At 35.6% G+C, this 17,939-nt stretch overlaps 3 protein-coding genes across 3 annotated transcripts; all 3 read right to left on the bottom strand.

Annotated features, from left to right (window-relative positions):
- Nucleotides 1–1,366: 1,366 nt before the first annotated feature.
- LOC125835707 (DNA-directed RNA polymerase II subunit 4-like) lies at nt 1,367–1,747 on the bottom strand. Its single transcript, XM_049514813.1, has one exon. It carries the CDS (start codon nt 1,745–1,747, stop codon nt 1,367–1,369), a length of 381 nt encoding a protein of 126 aa, XP_049370770.1.
- A 1,365-nt stretch (nt 1,748–3,112) lies between these two features.
- LOC125835940 (uncharacterized) lies at nt 3,113–5,178 on the bottom strand. Its single transcript, XM_049515050.1, has 4 exons — nt 4,878–5,178; nt 3,726–4,147; nt 3,413–3,629; nt 3,113–3,262 (listed from the first exon to the last, which is right to left on the bottom strand). Exons 1-4 carry the CDS (start codon nt 5,170–5,172, stop codon nt 3,141–3,143), a joined length of 1,056 nt encoding a protein of 351 aa, XP_049371007.1. The 5' UTR covers nt 5,173–5,178; the 3' UTR covers nt 3,113–3,140.
- A 2,284-nt stretch (nt 5,179–7,462) lies between these two features.
- Nucleotides 7,463–16,918, bottom strand: LOC125835939 (uncharacterized). Its single transcript, XM_049515049.1, has 5 exons — nt 16,917–16,918; nt 15,916–16,211; nt 8,448–8,869; nt 8,109–8,325; nt 7,463–7,749 (listed from the first exon to the last, which is right to left on the bottom strand). Coding segments are annotated over exons 1-5 (1,224 nt in total).
- Between the last annotated feature and the right edge of the window lie 1,021 nt (nt 16,919–17,939).

Raw genomic sequence — 17,939 nt, 5'->3', positions numbered from 1 at the left:
TACGCATCACAAATCCAAATTAATCAGACTCTAATGTGAATATCAGACACCGAGTGATAGAATAAAAAAAAATGAAGTGCTAACATATTCGTGACCCCTTTCTCTCTCTCTTTACATGAGATTAATTTCTCATTCAATGTTCACTTTATTACAAATTTACAATCCCATTATTGTACGTCTTAATCATCCCAAAGGCTTTTGAGTTCCATGCAATAACACCAAATACATAAGTTTCAAAAATGTCATTTACTCAAATAAGTCCCCTCCTCTCCCCCTCTAAACACCCTATAAAATCCCCTAATTAACTTTCAACTTTTCTCATCCTAATTTTCCTTTGGGCTTTGAAATGTTACACTTTCTTCTTAATCATGTTAGCTTATTCAACAATCACAAATTTAAGCCATGTTAATTCATCTAGAGACATACCAATATTCCTTGCAAGACATGATGAATCAAGTACTCAAGGAAGTATAATGGAGTGTTTTAGTGCATTTGCTGAGATAAAATCATGCACAAATGAGATAATTGCTTACTTCACAATTGGCACAATTGATATTGACTTGCCTTGTTGTCAAGCCATTTTTGTCATCACACATCATTGTTGGCCTAGTATGCTTACTACACTTGGGTTCACCCTTGAAGAAACTAATATGTTGAGAGGTTATTGTGATGCAACTCATCATAATGTTTCACCTAATAATTTTGGTCCTGCCCCTTCTCCATTGGTGCTGCCTAATTTGGATATAATAAATGAGTGATAATATTATATGGTTCCAAGTATGCCACTCATGAGTTATATATAGTTTTATCTTTTTAAGTAGTGTTTTTGAAGTGTGTTTTGGGAAAACCTTGTATTTTTCCATAGCTCCAATATAATTATGGTTGTTAATTTGTGAAGATCGATATGGTGTTACCTTATTTTTCTCAATAAATTTGGTTTATGTAATATGTATGTATGTATCTCTCTTATTAAAAATGCTTTTGTTGTTCTATTTCAACGGTTATTTTAGTTCTTTTCGTGTCTATTAAGATAAAACAACAAATACAAAATAGCCCCAAAACTCAATTAGAGACCTGACTTCGATTCATGACCTGACCCCGATTGCGACTCGATGGTGACAATAACCATATTTGTTTAGGCAATGTAGTAATAACAACAATGACAAAACCAAGACGTTGTTGTTTAGTAAAATTTCAACAAGTACATACTAAAATTAGAAAGATATAAGGACTATCTTTTTGCAAACCAATTAAGTTATATCAATAAGCAAGCCATCAATTCTCAAACAATACATAAAATTAATTTGATATAAGATCCCCATACATTACGTTACTAGAGCCCAATTTGCATCAAAGTATATGAAAACTACATATCAAATTTCTTTAATAGAGAAAGCTCAGTTAGTATTTTCTTTATTGCTTCGTCGTCAAGTCTTGCAAGTCCTTTAGGTTGCACCATGGCAATACTTTCTTCAACGGATTTGGGGCAAATATTACCAAGAACACATAGTTCGACTTCAGAAATAGGATAGCTACTAAGAATGTGACGAACTTGTGTAACAGCATGAGGGTTATTATACTGACTGAAACGCTTCACATATTGCAATGACTTTTCAAATACATGAGTAGTTGAATGTTCATCACACATTTTCTCATATTTGTGTTGAAGAATCAATGCTACTTCACTATTCATTAGACATTTACCTTTCAAAAAGTCATCATCAACAAAGTTTTCTTCAAATTCCATCTTTGAGTTCTCTATTTCTTTCGATTGAAAATAACCAGCAACATCCCTATTTATAATAGATACCACCAGGACATACAAATCCTAACTAGACATTAGTTAAATAATTACCAAAAATAACAAATCCTAAATAATTTAGGATTCCTACTATTCGTCGAACAAAAATTTAAATTCCTAAGTTTGATTCCTATTTGGATTCGGAATATTAATTACCTTTTTGTTGCCAACTAATTCTAAACGTGCACAGTTCGTTTTAGTTGATAATTTTACTGCTTTAATATTTATTAGTTAGGTAATAATTTTAAATAGAAATCTTAAACTTTATAATTGAAATATTAGTTTGAACTTGTCTATTTAGTGATATTTTGAATAGTAATATTGTTAGTTCTCCGTCGGATCTCGATTCTGAACTCGAAAACATAATATATTTATACTGACCTCGAAAACATAATATATTTATAGTGACCGTTTATTCTTTTTAAGACCAGAGTTGGACGTGATCATATACAAGACAATTACTTTAATTTTTTAATTAGTTTAGAATATGCGCATTGCACATGTGCATCACTTTAATTAGTGTCTGTTTAAGAGACGTGTAAAAGAGAAATACAATCAATAATTTGAGATGTAGAGACCAATTTTACCGCCTTGCATTTTTGGTCATTTATGAAATCCATTAGTTTATTTGACTTAGAATGAGATGAGAACACCTTGTGATCCTATGGGATTACAAGAAACATGAATTTTTAGATTGATTCAGAACAAGTTCTAGTAGAGAGTTAGACTATTGGGATTTTATCTTATGTACCAAAAAAATTGTTAAGCATAGAAAGTATACTGTATTATATTTTAGATAACTATTTGTTTTAATCACATTTATCTAAATTAAGACTAAATTAAATAGCTAATTCAACTTCTAAATCGATACGAGAGAGTACAATACAAGAGCATACCAACTTCTTGGTGAATTTGTAAAATACATACATATACTAACCAGAAGAGTGTGCTCGATGAGGTTATGAATTCAAGTCATCAAGGGAGCGAAAAGGTGCGAGCGACTAAAGAGGGGTAAGAAAAAAGACTGGTTGTCTAAGTCTCTATGAAATGCCTTTTCCATGTTTTGTTATCAAAGGCCTATACATTTACAAAACATTTCAATACTATCGAAGCTAGACGCCAGCGTTATCACTAGTAGAATTGTCTGAAATCAGTTCTTGTTACCTGCAAGAAAATCAATACACCATCGCCTTTTCAGTTTAAGCACATCAGTGTCTTGCTTCTCCACTGAGTGTTTAGAAGTTGACGCCATTTTGTTGTCTTCAGGTGACACAAGCTTGGGAGGCATCTGATTTTCGCAGTTCACTGGCTCATTGATACTGCACGTGGATACATAAGTTTAACTCGAGCTTATGAACGACTTTATGTCTTTCTTTCCCTCAACTTCAACCCATTTGTCATCAACCCAATCTCTTGAAGTCCTCACATTCTCCCTTTGAGTCTCCAGTAATATGTTCTCGCCTATTATTGAGATAAAAAAACACCTAGTGGCATCAGTCGATGACCAACATCGATCATTTAAAATTAGACAGAAGCAAGAATTCTCATTTTATTCCTTGTTTTCTATTACTAGTTTAACTTTTTAAGTTTTTTGGGACTGTTATTACTTACCAGGGAAGTAAACTTGAAGCTGATCACTTCCACAGACATCAAATCCAGCAACAACACCTTCCCACCATCCGTCAGACCACCAAGCATCAACTGCAGCTCCTACTTCAAAAGAATAGTCAGAAGAATCCACCAGAGGTCGGGGACGAACTGTGAGGCGTCCTGTGCATCTCATGCCCAATTTATCAGAGACTGCGACTTTGTAGAAAGGAATCCATTCCTATAAATCAAGGAGAGGTGATTAGGAAGCAGGGTGAAGGGAGAACGGACAAGTAAATAAGTAGATCATAAATTACAGTCACAATGGTTAAGGTACCTCAAGCTTTTCAGGACCATCACAATCCTGGATGTCATCATATTGAACTTTTAGACGTTTTTGCAATACCTGTAAGACCTTACACCTGAACCAGCAACCTCTCATGCCACTATCGTTGCAAAGAACCTCTAAGTTGTCATCGATTTCAAAAGACAACTTATTTTGAGGCTCAACAAGCTGAATTCCAGCCGGTCTTACGCTTGGAAATTTTATTTTCAACTTCGGGCAAGTTGGTGGTTTGGATTTTGCTATCTGGTTACCAGGAATTGACTTTCTGATACCAGAATGGCTACTCTCATCGACACTTCTACTCCCGCTATATCCTTGCGCTGAAGGATCTTCCCGGGTTATATTTTTTGAGACCTCATCAGATATGTGCCCAGCCATTAAAGCACTTCTTCTCTTTTCGCTTCTTGGGGTATCTACAAGATAACGGAAGTCAAATTCACTTTAATGTAAAGTAGATGAAAGTTGAGATAAATACAAACTTGTGCCCAAAGTACAACAACGCACAGGTTGTGGTTAGAACAAGGAGCAAAAAGTATACTTCCCTTGCAAAAAAAAACACAGTGAAGTAATTACTTAGGAGATTAAGTTCTCATTTATTCTTCAAAACAGGGATTATCCATCTCCGGGATGCACAGAATTACCACCAGCACACCATAAGATGTTAAATTCAGATGTACAACTAAATTGAAAATTCAGCTTGTGCCTGGAAAACTGAAGTCAGGAATAAAAATCCCAAAATAAAAATGGAACTGGAATACCTTTTCACCTTCTCCCACTGCTCCCTGCCCAAAAAACCCACGGGAGGGAGGCTTCTTTACAGAACCAATAATGGCGACATAATTAGTTTCTTTCATGTCAAAGCATAATTAGTTGCTTTGACAAAATGTGAGACGGTTATTAGACCATCAAATTGATAAAGTTAGGACATTTGCAGAACATGGAGCATTGTTGCTTTTAGACATGATTATAAGACATTTGCTGTCTCTAGATTGATCAGGTGTAACAAGCAGCCAATAATCTATGATTAACTTCTTCAACAAATGCTAAATACTAGAAATGAGAGCATTTCATGTACATATACGCCAATAAATACTGCAAATCTCATGTAACTGAAATCTTAGACTGCTACATGTTTATACATACCTGAAATAGGTGGTGATTGGTGATGCTTTGAAATCAAAAACGTCAGCCATTCCTCTACCTCTTTTCTTGTACGCCACTTTGTGTCAGAATTTACGGTACTAGTATGCCCAAAAGCATCCAAATAATCCTCTGAGACAACATATAGTATGTGCCTTGTACTTCTTTCAGTACCCATCACAGCAAGGATTAACTCCCCTGAGGTATCCTTCAAGTAGTAGTGCACAACACGACGGCCCTTCCCCTGAGAAACAACGTGCTCTTCCCACGATATAAACACATGATTATCCGTATCCATCCTGATGCCACAGAGAAACAGTTTGGATTAATCAAAAACAGCCCAGTTCTTAACACCCTCATCCAGAAACATAAACAAACATTTTAGGTAACAATCATTTTGAAAAAATAACAAGAAGTAAAAGAAGTACAAGAAATAATAGATAGATCCAAAAATCAAAGGACAAGAAACAACAGGGGCAATAATATGGCTACTAATTTGAACGGACAGGAAGAGTAATGAGCAAACATAATCCTCCTAAGTTCTGCTACAATTTAGGACCCGGTCGAACACACATAAATAATTGTAATTAAGAGCATCAGATATAAAGAAGAGATTTTTCTAACGATTAGCTTCTGATGACCATATAAACAATGAAAAACAGATCAAACCACAACTTTAAATGAAACAGACAGGATTTAGCAAAATCCAAAGATAAACTTACCTTAATTCCAGAAAACCCTCAATATAACTCACAGCTACAAAGAACAAATATTTTATTTTCAAGAATTACCAACAGAGGACAAAATTCACAATGAAAAACAACAATGAACCCCAATCCCCAGTGAAAAATGAAATCGCTTTGCTGATTTCCAAAGATTAACCATGAACAAGAACAAAAACACAGAACATTGAACCAGCATTGAGCAGACATCAAGTGATCACACTTACATCAAATAGTTTAGTGTTGGGAAAGAAAACAACAAGCAAATGAGAACCTGGAATTCAAGAAAAAAAGCTAAGCACGTAACTAGTGACCTCAAAAATATCAAAAGCTTGTTTGCTTTATGGAGAAACTGAGCTTGAAGAAAAAGCCAGAGAATGCTGAGTTGTTTTTTTTGTTCTACAAGCAGTTAGGGAAAAGGATAGAGTAAAGAGTAAAAGAACAAGAAAAGAAGAAAGGGGGGGAGCCAAATGCAATTGTTGCCAAGTGCCAACACAAGCAGAAGGTTGTTGAGCTCTGGGCTTTTGTTTGAACTTCTTTGTGACATGTTGGAGCAGCAAGAGGGAGAAACACAAAACTGAAGCTTTTTGAGTTTTAGCCTTACACTAACAAAATTAGTGTTACAACAGTTGTCACAGACACTTTTTTCCGAAATTAAACTAAAAAGTCCGATCTCGAATCCGTTTCACGCTCATATCAGGTCGAGCCCGTCGAGGTACAGAAAAAAAGAACCCTGCAAAATTAGATCCAATTTATCATGATTGATTAGACAACATGTTGGTTAACTATATTCTGAAACACAGATAAATATCATTGGCTTATCAAATCACTTATAGAGCCGTGAAAAATATTCAACAAAAGACACACAAATCCACTATCTGTAATAGAAAACTTCAATTTGTTCACAAAATTAATCATATTTTCTATGTGAACGAGGAATATAATAATATTTCATTTGGACTACTAATCGCGCTATGTGAATCTATTCCGGATTGGCAAGACCGAACGGAAGCAGATTGCGCCTTTCCTCTGCCGAGGATTTTCATGAAATGAAAACGGGATACATCGCCGTATGCACCACCTTTTAGTAACAAGGTAACAACAACTGTGCTGAAGCAACAAAACAGGGAAAAAACTCATCGATTAGGAGGTAACAAGATTTGTGAATCTTTGATCTATCCGCACCCATTTCCTTATTAAGCAAAGAGGAAATTGTGCAGCTCAATCAGTATGAGAATAAAGCCATACGTAAGCAAAGAACTATCTGATAATACTAGTGTGTTTCTGCTGCTGATAAACTGTTAGAACATTTTCCACATCTTCTAAAATGAAAAAGAGTGGTAATAGATTTTCAAGAAAAGTAGTCAAACAAACAGGTGAGGCAACATTTTTGGAGAGTCAGAGTTACAAAGCAAACACATACTCAGAGGAAACTTCATAAACTTACAACTTTTATGCATAACTGATAAGAGAGAGTGTACAATACAAGAACATGCCAACTTCTTGGCAAATTTATAAAACACGTACATACTAACCAAAAGAGTGCACTTGGTAGCCAAAAGAGTGCACTTGGTAAGAGGTTGTGAGTTCGAGTCACCAAGGGAGCGAAAAGGTGGGAGCTCCTAAGGAGGGGAAAAAATGAGTGCTTGCCTATAGCTCTATAAGATGCCTTTTCCATTTTTTGTTGTCAAAGACCTGTACATTTACAAAGGCAAATCAAGCACCAGTGAGAGTTACTTATGAGTCAAACTATACCCACAGTGTTAAAAGTATTTCACCATTATCAAGAAGGACTGACGAGTGCTACACGATAGCATTATCGCTTATACAATTGTATGAAATCAGTTCTTGTTACCTGCAAGAAAATCAATATACCATCGTTTTTTTCAGTTTAAGCACATTAGTGTCTTGCTTCTCCGCTGAGTGTTTGGAAGTTGAAGCCAATTTGTTGTCTTCAGGCACCACAAGCCTGGGAGCCATCTGATTTTCGCAGTTCCCCGGCTCATTGATACCGCAGCTGGATAAACAAGTTAAACTCGAGCTAATGAACGAATTTATGTCTTTCTTTCGCTCAACTTCAGCCCATTTGTCATCAACCCACTCTCTTGAAGTCCGCACATTCTTCCTTTGGATCTCCAATAATATGTTCTCGCCTATTATTGAGATAAAAAAACACATTGGGGCATTAGTGCATGACCAACATCGATCATTTAAACTTACGGACAACAAATTAGCCAGAACTTTTTTCACTGATGAGCTAGAAAGCCAATTTATGACAATGCTGAGATTAGACATGAGTTCAACTAAGAAATTAAAATAATAAGAGACTCCAATTTTGCATCCATTGGCAGTTGAGTTATCCTTACGCGAAGTTGCTATGCATCAACTAATAAGTTGGAAATCCGGATATAGATTAGGGGGACTTTTGGCCATTTTCTCAAGAATTCTCCTTTTATTTCTTGTTTGCTGTTTCTATTTTAACTTTTTAGTTTTTGAGACTCTTATTTCTTACCAGGGAAGTAAACCTGAAGGTCACCGCTTCCAGAGACACCAAATCCAGTAACAACACCTTCCCACCATCCGTTAGACCACCAAGCATCAACTGCAGCTCCTAGTTCAAAATAATTGACAGAAGAGTCCTCCAGAGGCCGGGGTCGAACTGTGAGGCGTCCTGTGCATCTCATGCCGAATTTATCAGAGCCTGCAACTTTGTAGGAAGGAACCCATTCCTATAAATCAAGCAAAGGTGATGAGGAAACATGATGAAAGGAGAACGGACAAGTCAATATACGTAAGTAGATCATAAGTTATAGAATATAAAATTAAGTTATAGTTGCATTGATTAAGGTACCTCGAGCTTTTCAAGACTATCACAATCTCGGATGTCGTCATATTGGACTTTCATACGTTTTTGTGAGACTTGTAGGACCTTACACCTGAGCCAGCAGCCTTTCATGCCACTATCATTGCAAAGAACCTCCAAGTTGTCACCAACTTCAAAACACAGCTTATATTGAGGCTCAACAAGCTGAATTCCTACCGGTTCTATGTTTGGATATTTTATTTTTAATCTTGGGTATGTTGGTGGTTTGGCTTGTGCAATCTGGTTACCAGGAATTGACTTTCTGATACCAGAATGGTCACTCTCACCGACACTTCTACTCCCCCTAGGTCCTTGCGTTGCAGGATTTTCTCGGGTTATATTTTGTGAGACCTCATCAGATATGTGACCAGCCATCAAAGCACTTCTTCTCGTTTCTCTTCTCGGGGTATCTACAACATAAAGGAAGTCTATTTTACTAAAAGGTGAAGTAGATTAAAGGTTAGATAAAAATAATTTATAACTACTAGGTTTAACATTCTTTCTACAGAGATCCAATTTTATACAGCATCAACAACTCAAAAATCATAAGCAACTTTGCCGCTTATAGGACAATTTACTGGGGATTCAGCTTAAAGCAAGGACGTTCAAGGGCCTACAATTCCATAGTCGGCTATGGGGTAGATCATCTATCAGGTGTAATCTTAATCTTTATGAGCACATAAGCTTTAAATTCTTCATTCTTCATGTAAATATAACCATCAAGAAGAACAAGGAATTCATTGCTGAAATATGGCAACAATATTATGACAACATTTACTAAGTACATCAAACCAAAGTCTAGTATAGATGATCCCTATCTATAATTGGCTAGTAATTAATTGTTATCTACATGAACATCAAAGCACAACACAAAACATAAACACCAACATCAATTAAGAGCAGAGCATACAGAAGACGTTGAAAAATGCATCAACATTAATAGGATTACCGAACATGAATGATATCAAGGATCACATATAGATGCATAAGGGGAAAATGAAAAAGGGAAGAAAAAGATAAAGAGGAAGATCTAAACTGCATACAACACATTCAACACAATAGATCTTTGCAATATCGAGATATAAAATAAATTGTTCAAGTGAAATTCTATATGAGATAACAAGCAAAGGGAAGACTCATTATTATTACCTTTTTAAGAAGGATGACTTCATTATTCGTTGAATGCTATATAAAACAACCCCATTGCAACAACAACAACATACCAGTGTAATACCACACCATCCTTAACTCTACCTCTCAGAGATAGAGAGACTGTTTTGGGTAGACCCTCAACTCCCTTTCCCCCACCACCCAACTTAAGGGCCAATTGACCTTCTATTTACCCAAGGAAGCGTTTCACCACATGGATCATTTTCTTGCGTTTAACCCCTTTCTTGTTTAGGATGGAAGTTGAAAAGAGGTGAGATTGAGCCCTTGCACGTTAGAGCAAGGATGCCATCAACTTTTATGTGATACCCACAGAAAAGACATATACATGTTATCAAGAAAAAGAAAGGAGAATAGCATCAACACCATACATTCTTTATCGGTTATCTCGCCCATTAACTAGAGCAAGAACTGATTAAACAAAGGCCGAGAACTGTAAACACCCTTTCCCTTTTATGTCAAAGAGCTAAAATCGACTGTATTAGGAAAAAGAAGATATACATTCCATACTTTTATCAGAGAAAACAAGGATGGCATAGTATAGTAGGAAACTCTTATCTTGATTTCTTTTTTTCTCTTTTTCAATTGTTAAAACTTTTACCTCAATCTCTCCGCAAACACTATTAAAAGTGAATATAGAGGAAAGATGGACTCAGAAGGTTAGACACACCATTGAGAATACTAAGATACTAAGTAATGGTTGTATTTATTTTGTGTCTACCACAAGTGTAGTCAAACACGTGGAAGCGAGCGTTTTTGTATAACACAATTCGGTGGGCATTCTAGTATTACATAGTCCCACCCTTACTAGTAATCTAATACTTCAATGGAAAACATTTTCCATCATACCACACACAGAATTAAGAAAGAAACAGCTGCAGGAAGATAGATATTCATCAAAAAAGTAAAAAGCAATGTTAGCGCCAAAACTAATTAAGAGCTTGAAGTTTCCCCTTAAGCAATTCTTTCAAACATTGTCCCGTGCAAATCTTTTAAGGGCCTGTTTGGCCATGAATAATTTTCACTTTTTCTTGGAATTGTATTCCGGAATCATGTTTGGACAAAGAATTGCTAGAATATACACCCTCTGTCCCAATTTATGTGACACTTTTCATTTTTTGAGAGTCAAACAGTTTAAGTTTGACTGAAACTTTGTGCATAGAATCGTCAGTTTTTTTTAAATGAAATTTATATATTTGTAAACTACGTAAAAAGTATTATAAGTCACAATAATTGGCAATTCAAAATAATTAAAAGATATATGAAAAATTTACTGTCAAAGATACACTTGTTTGAATCTCGAAATCTGAAAAGTGCCACATAAATTGGGACGGAGGGAGTACATGTTTTCACATTTTCACTCCAAACCACTCATAAAAATTCAACATTTTTCCAAGTTGTATTCACATCCCAAATACAACCTCAATTTCTAATTACCACTTTAAAACTTTTTATCAAATACTACTTCTTTTTTTTTTACGAATTTCACATTTTTATGTCCAAAACATCCACTAAAATAGTATTAGCCCTACTAGTATCTAAGTACGGATGGAAACTCCCTCCAAGGGCAGAATTAAAATTTTGGTTACAGGTTTGGCATGACTAATAGCTTTGGTCCAAATCCGAGATTTGCGTTTAAATATTCCTTGAATATGTACAAATTATTAATTTAGAAACCAATAACTTAGAAAGATTAGAGCCCAAACCCACAAACTTAAAATCCTGGCTCTGCCTCAGAGTTTCCCTCTGCCCCCACAATAAAAGCTTATGGACACCGGCAAGTAGATAAGATGAACTATAGATAAGACCATGTTTTATGAGCTTACCACCTTCTTTTATGCTTTTTCTCGAAGAAAATGACCTAGTTGAATCAGCTATATGAATACTATATATCAATTCACCTTTATACAGACCTTAATCCAATATCCAAAGGATTCATTTGAGATGAATTTTAAACTGGTCCTCCACCTAGTAAAACCCTCTTTGGATCTTCTTGTTTATCCGGGTTTGGAACCGGAGATGTATGGGAAAACTCACATACGCAGAGTTCCCATACAATTTTAATAGATTCATAACATTGCGAATTAAAAATAGTATCTTTTCACCATTAGGATTCTCCTTTACCATTTATACTATAGCTTTCTATTAATTGCAGCCCAAAACCTAGACATTAGGAGCTTCTTAATCATGAGAACAAACCAAATTATGAAGCATGAAGTAAGATTGCTGTGGATCTTCTTAAAATAGCTCACATATAAATCTTCTTTAAATTATTTAAGATAGACAATATGTCATCTTACTTAAAAAAAAAAGAATTTCTCTGATGATGTTAATGACATCAAAAGAAAAGGAGTTTCCTAGTGAGGTGTCAATTTCATATTGATTAAAATATGATTCAAAACTTAAAATGTAAGGATGCGCAAAATTTTATGTTGGCTGCTATATATGAATAATAACAACACCAATAGAACGATAAGAATTGCGCTCCAACATCTAAGTGGTTTGGACTTGTGTGCAGTTGTTCGATACATGTGCGAATCTAGAGATCGGACCCTTCATGATCTAAATTTTAAAATTTAGGGGTATGGGTCTAAGTACAGATACGGGTGCAGGAATTTGGCTAAAATAATTCAAATATCTGAAAGTAGAGTTTTAGATTCAAATTATAAGGCATTACATGGAAATCTTACAAGTTGTTATGACAAAAACTTATTGATCAAAAGGAAAATTCTAGAAGGAGATATAAGGAAAGAAACTAACATAGATATTTCTATATACAAAACACTCATTTTATTCAATTTCACCTTAGCTTTTGTTTTGATTATAGAAATCATTATATCTATCCCAAATTTCTCTGTTGACTCAAAGTCTCCAAAATTAGTTGACCAATTCGGATCTCACACTCACACCCTATGCTACTCGGACTCTTCAAAAATATCAATGGGTGCATGTTGGTTTCTCCAAAAGCTGTGCATTTTTGAAGAATCTGACACGGGCGCAACATCAAAAGTGGAGAGTCCACGCAACTTAGCCCACACCCATACCATGTCGACATGGGTGCAACATTGAAATTGAAAAGTCCAAGCAATTAAGTAATGTGAGTACATCCGGTTCTTGGTCCGTATGTTGTGTAATGTGTTAGGTAATAATGTATCTCTGCACTCTAAGTTTAAAAATTGATGTATTGGATCCATGAGCAATTGCTTCTAATCCAACTGATTATTACATATTTCACTTACAAAATGTATATTTGATTTAAGCAATTTTTCTCTCTAGTCTCCATACACATGTTGATAATCACCTACATCAATGAAGAACGGGAAGCAAAACGCTATGTCGGGACAGGGGACGGAAAAAGAAACAATTTTGAAGAAAAAAATTAGGGTTCCCAATGCTTCTCCATGTTCAATGAGATGCGCCAACCTCAGGATGCTTTACTCCTAATACCACAAGGTTCTGATACGGAGCTTAACATGAGTCTTGGTTAAGAACAGAGATGATATAACTTTTACACGGAACACGATTCCATGGATAGTTTCATCCGAGATCGTGATGGAGGATATACCTTACGATCATCGTTTTTGCTTGACTATAGGAAATGTATTTCTTTATTCTTGATAACAAAAATAAAGCAAACTTGATGAATATTGTTTATATAATAGAGAATAAATTTAAATTTAAAAGATTGAATAGTAGTCCAGCTGTCTTAGTTAGATGGTAAGAAGTATAGAATGAAAAAAACTAGCAAATATCATTTAATCGGATAATTTAATCCTAACATAATGAACAACGTTTACCCTTAATCTCCTCATCTTCATTGAATATTACAAATCTTACAATTCATTGCTACCACTAGGCCATACTCTGTGGAGCTAATCTCGTAATTTTTGTAACTTGATAGTAGTGAGGAAACCTATAATATGTATGACTATTTGTCTATTGCCTGGCGAAGAGAGTACAGAAGAGCCTCTCAACAAGGGCAGGACAAAATACCCTGTGAAGGTTCCTTTTTAGGTGGTTTGCTTTTCTTGGCTCATAGAAAGAAATGCTTGCCTCTCACAGGATAAAGTTCAAAGAAGGGAATTTCAACTGTGTTCTAGATACTTTTTGTGCTGCTAGGGAAAATAACAGTCACTTATTCATTCATCGTCCTGTTACTGGGAAATTATGGTGACTATTCTTGAAAATGGTAGGAATCAGATAGTCAATGCCAGCAACAAGGGTTGATTTATTGAAATGTTGGAATCAGAATGACGGGGCAGTTAGTCAAAAAAAGTTGGTGGAAACTTGTCCTTACTTGAATATGGTGGACCATTTGGAAGTAGATGAAGACAAATACAATTTTGTGCAGAAAGTCAAGATGAATTGTATTTTTGTTTCATTTTTGGTATAAAGCAAGCTATGTTGAGGAGGCTGAATCACTAGTTGACATGATAGGATCCTTGTGAAGAAATAGCCTAAGCTTGGTTGGGATTTTGTGAAGTCTTTTTGCACTGTTATGGTGCAACTTTAATAGATACTGGTAGATAATGTTAAGACGTCACAAGATTAGCCATAACTATTGTTCTATATTAAGTTTTTGTTTTGATGATATAAGTTGTTGTATTGAAAAGGCATCAAGGGGATGCATGAAAGATAACAGATCAAATGGTTATAACTCCAAACAACGCAAACAAAACAAGTAAGAGCTGGGGGTTAAGAACCGAAAGCAAAAAGTTCAAGGCTGCTAATCCACTGAGAGGGAACTGATGAAATTTAGAAGGGGGATGATATCAATTACAGGGGAAAGGTTGCTCCAGCTATAAAGATTCAACAAACACTAAGATCTCAGAGAGCAATTGGGAGTTAAAATCCATCATTACATCTTTTATTTCTTTCCATCCATAAATACCAAAAAATGCAAGCTGGGATCATCTGCCAGATCTTGTTGATGTTCATGTCACTTTCCATGAACTCCAACTTTCAAATGCTCGTTTTAGGTTGAGGGTGGTTGTCCAGCTAATTCCAAAAAATTCCAAAAACATAGTCAAAGGTCAGCTGCCTCAAGGCAATGCAATAGCAAGTGGTTTACAATCTCTAAGTTGTTTTGGCACATAAAACTCATGTTCACCACTGGAATGACTCTTTTTCTCAGGTTGTCCTGGGTTAAGATGGCATTGTGAAGGGCAGTCCAAGGGAAACCCTTAACTTTTGGCCATGGTTTTATATTCAAATGATTGTATCATGTTTTCACTGTGAAGATGCCTCTCTTTAGGCCCCCCTCTCCCCCCCTAGGTTAAGATGGCATTGTGAAGGGCAGTCCAAGGGAAACCCTTAACTTTTGGCCATGGTTTTATATTCAAATGATTGTATCATGTTTTCACTGTGAAGATGCCTCTCTTTAGGCCCCCCTCTCCCCCCTAGGTTAAGATGGCATTAAATGCTTATTATATTTAATATGTGTTTCAACAATTAAACGGAACAGTTGAAGTCCAAATCACATAGTAATTTAGGCTTTAGGATTGAATGACTCAAAATATTATACTAAACCAAAAACCTGTGTGCTGCACATTTATAAGTACAACAACACAGAGGAGACTGTGGTTAGAACAAGGAACACAAAGTATACTTTCCTTGCAAAAACAAAGCATACTGAAGTAATAACTTAGGAGGATAAGCTCTCATTTATTCTTCAAACAAGGATTATCCATTTCTGTGATACAAAGAACTACCATATCAGTACACCACTCTAGGTAAAATCTAGTTGCACAACTAAATTGAAAATTCAGCTTGTGCCTGGAAAGCTGAAATCGAGAACAAAAGTCACAAAATAAAAATGGAACTGGAAATAACTCTTCACCATCTCCCACTGCTCTATCCCCAAAAAAAACCATGGGAGGGAGGTTTCTTTGTGGAAACAATAATCACGACATAATTTAGTTTCTTTCCTGTCAAAGCGTAAGATTCTTTCATCTACAAACTCATTAAAAAGGGATCTTTCATCTTCATATTAGATTAGCAAAGCACTGTAGCGAATGAATAGTTCAAAAAAAGTGAGACTGATATCAACCCATCAACTTGATAAAGTTTGGTCATTCGCAGAACTTGAACATAGTTGCTTTTAGACATGATCACAAGACATCTGCCATCTCTAGATTGATCGGGTGTAGCCAACAGCCAATATTCTATGATCAACTTCTTCAGGAAATGCTAAATACTAGAAATGAGAGAATTTGATGTACATGTACGTCAATAAATACTGCAAATCACATGTAACTGAAATCTTAGACTGCAACATGATTATACATACTTGAAATAGGTGGTGATTGGTGATGCTTTGAAATCAAAACTGTCAGCCATTCCACTACGCCTTTTCTTGTACGCCACTTTGTGTCAGAATTTATGGTACTTGTATGCCCAAAAGCATCCAAATAATCCTCTGAGACAACATATAGCATGTTCTTTGAGCTTTCTTCAGTACCCACTACAGCAAGGATTAACTCCCCTGAGGTATCCTTCAAGTAGTAGTGCACAACACGACGACCCTTCCCCTGAGAAACAACGTGCTCTTCCCACGAACTAAATACATGACTATCTGTATCCATCCTAATGCCACAGAGAAACAGTTTGGATTAATCGAAAAATTGCCCAGTTCTAAATACCCTCTTCCAGAAACATAGAATCAGTTTAGGCTAAAGAATCATGAGCAAACATAATCCTCCTAAGTTCTGTTACAATTTAGGACCCGATCAAACAAACATAAATGATTGTAACAAAGAACATCAGATACAGAGAACATATTTTTCCAACAGTTAGCTCCTAATGATCATATAAAAAATAAAAAAAAACATAATCAAACCACAACCCCAAAATGAAACACAGACAGAATTTTGCTTAATCCAAAGATAAACCAACCTTAATTCCAGAAAACTCTCAACAGCTCAGCTACTAAGAACAGATAAACTTTTTCAAGAATTACCAACCAAGGATCAAATTCACAATGAAAAACAACAATGAAGCCCAAACCCAAGTGAAAAATGAAATAGGGTTTGCTGATTTTCAAAGATTAATCACGTACAAGAATAAAAACACACAATATTGAACCTGCATTGAGAAGACATCAAGTGCTCACACTTACAAGCAGCAAAAAAGAACCCAGAATTCAAGAAAAACAAGCCAAGCACGTGACTAGAACAAAAACACTTAAAAGAGAAATGTGTTTGCTGATTTCCAAAAAGATTAACCATGTACAAGAACAAAAATACAGAACATTGAACCAGCATTGAGCAGACATCAAGTGATCACACTTACATCAAATAGCTTAGGATTGGAAAAGAAAACAAGCAGCTAAAAAGAACCTGGAATTCAAGAAAAACAAGCTAAGCACGTAACTAGTACTGACTGATCTCAAAAATAGCAAAAGTTTGTTGCTTTATGAAGAAACTGAGTTTGAGAAAAAAGCCAGAGAATGCTGAGTTGGGTCTTTTGTCTACAAGAAGTGACAGTTAGGGAAAAGGATTGAGTAAAGAGTAAAAGAACAAGAAAAGAAGAAAGAGAAGGAGGTAGAAAAAGCCAAATGCCATTTTTGCCAACACAAGCAAAAGGCTGAGCTCTGGGTTGTCACTTCAACTTCTTTGTGACATGTGGAAGCAACAAGAGGGAGAAACACAATACTTAAGCTTTTGAGTTTTAGCCTTACACTAAACAAAATTAGTGTTACAACAATATTAGTCACAGAAAATTTATTCCAAAATTAAACTAAAAAATCCGATCTTGAACCCGTTTCATGCTCATGTCAGGTCGGGGTTAGTGAAGAAAGAAAAAACCTGCATGCTCATGTCAGGTCGGGGTTAGTGAAGAAAGAAAAAACATGCAAAATTCGATTCATTTTATCGTAATCGATTAGTTAATATGTAAGTTAAATGCATTTTTAAACATGAAAAATATCTTTGACTTATCAAATTATCTGTAGAGCTGTGAAAAAAATTCAACAAAAGACGAAAACAAATCCACTTCCGTAATAGAAACTTAAATTTCTTCACAATATTAATCATATTTTCTGTGCCAACGAGGAGTATAATAATATTTCATTTGGACTAATAATCTCTATGTGAATCTCTTCCAGATCGTCCAGGCCAAATGGAAGCAGAATGCGCCTTTCCTCTGTTGAGGACTTCCACGAAATGAAAACGGGCAAACATCGATGCTCCACCTTTTAGCAACAAGGTAATGACAAGTGTGTTGAAGCCACAAAACAGGGACAAAATTCATCGATTAGGTGGCAACAAGGTTTGTAGGTCTTTGATCTATCAGCACCAATTTCTTTTTTTGAAA

This window comes from Solanum verrucosum, unplaced genomic scaffold (genome assembly GCF_900185275.1).
Source record: "Solanum verrucosum unplaced genomic scaffold, falcon-dt-bn FXZP01000128.1, whole genome shotgun sequence".
Classification (NCBI taxonomy): Eukaryota; Viridiplantae; Streptophyta; class Magnoliopsida; order Solanales; family Solanaceae; genus Solanum; species Solanum verrucosum.
The sequence above is the reverse complement of the archived record's forward strand: the minus strand, read 5'-3'. Positions and strand labels throughout refer to the sequence as shown.

Excerpts from the sequence above, each read along its gene's own strand:
- LOC125835707 (XM_049514813.1), bottom strand. The coding sequence starts at position 1,747 with ATGGAATTTGAAGAAAACTTTGTTGATGATGACTTTTTGAAAGGTAAA.
- LOC125835940 (XM_049515050.1), bottom strand. The coding sequence starts at position 5,172 with ATGGATACGGATAATCATGTGTTTATATCGTGGGAAGAGCACGTTGTT. Across the intron at positions 4,148-4,877 it reads CCAATCACCACCTATTTCAG|ATACCCCAAGAAGCGAAAAG; the intron begins GTATGTATAAAC and ends GTTATCTTGTAG. Across the intron at positions 3,263-3,412 it reads GCTTCAAGTTTACTTCCCTG|GCGAGAACATATTACTGGAG; the intron begins GTAAGTAATAAC and ends TCTCAATAATAG.
- LOC125835939 (XM_049515049.1), bottom strand. Across the intron at positions 8,326-8,447 it reads ATAGTCTTGAAAAGCTCGAG|GAATGGGTTCCTTCCTACAA; the intron begins GTACCTTAATCA and ends CTTGATTTATAG. Across the intron at positions 7,750-8,108 it reads CCTTCAGGTTTACTTCCCTG|GCGAGAACATATTATTGGAG; the intron begins GTAAGAAATAAG and ends TCTCAATAATAG.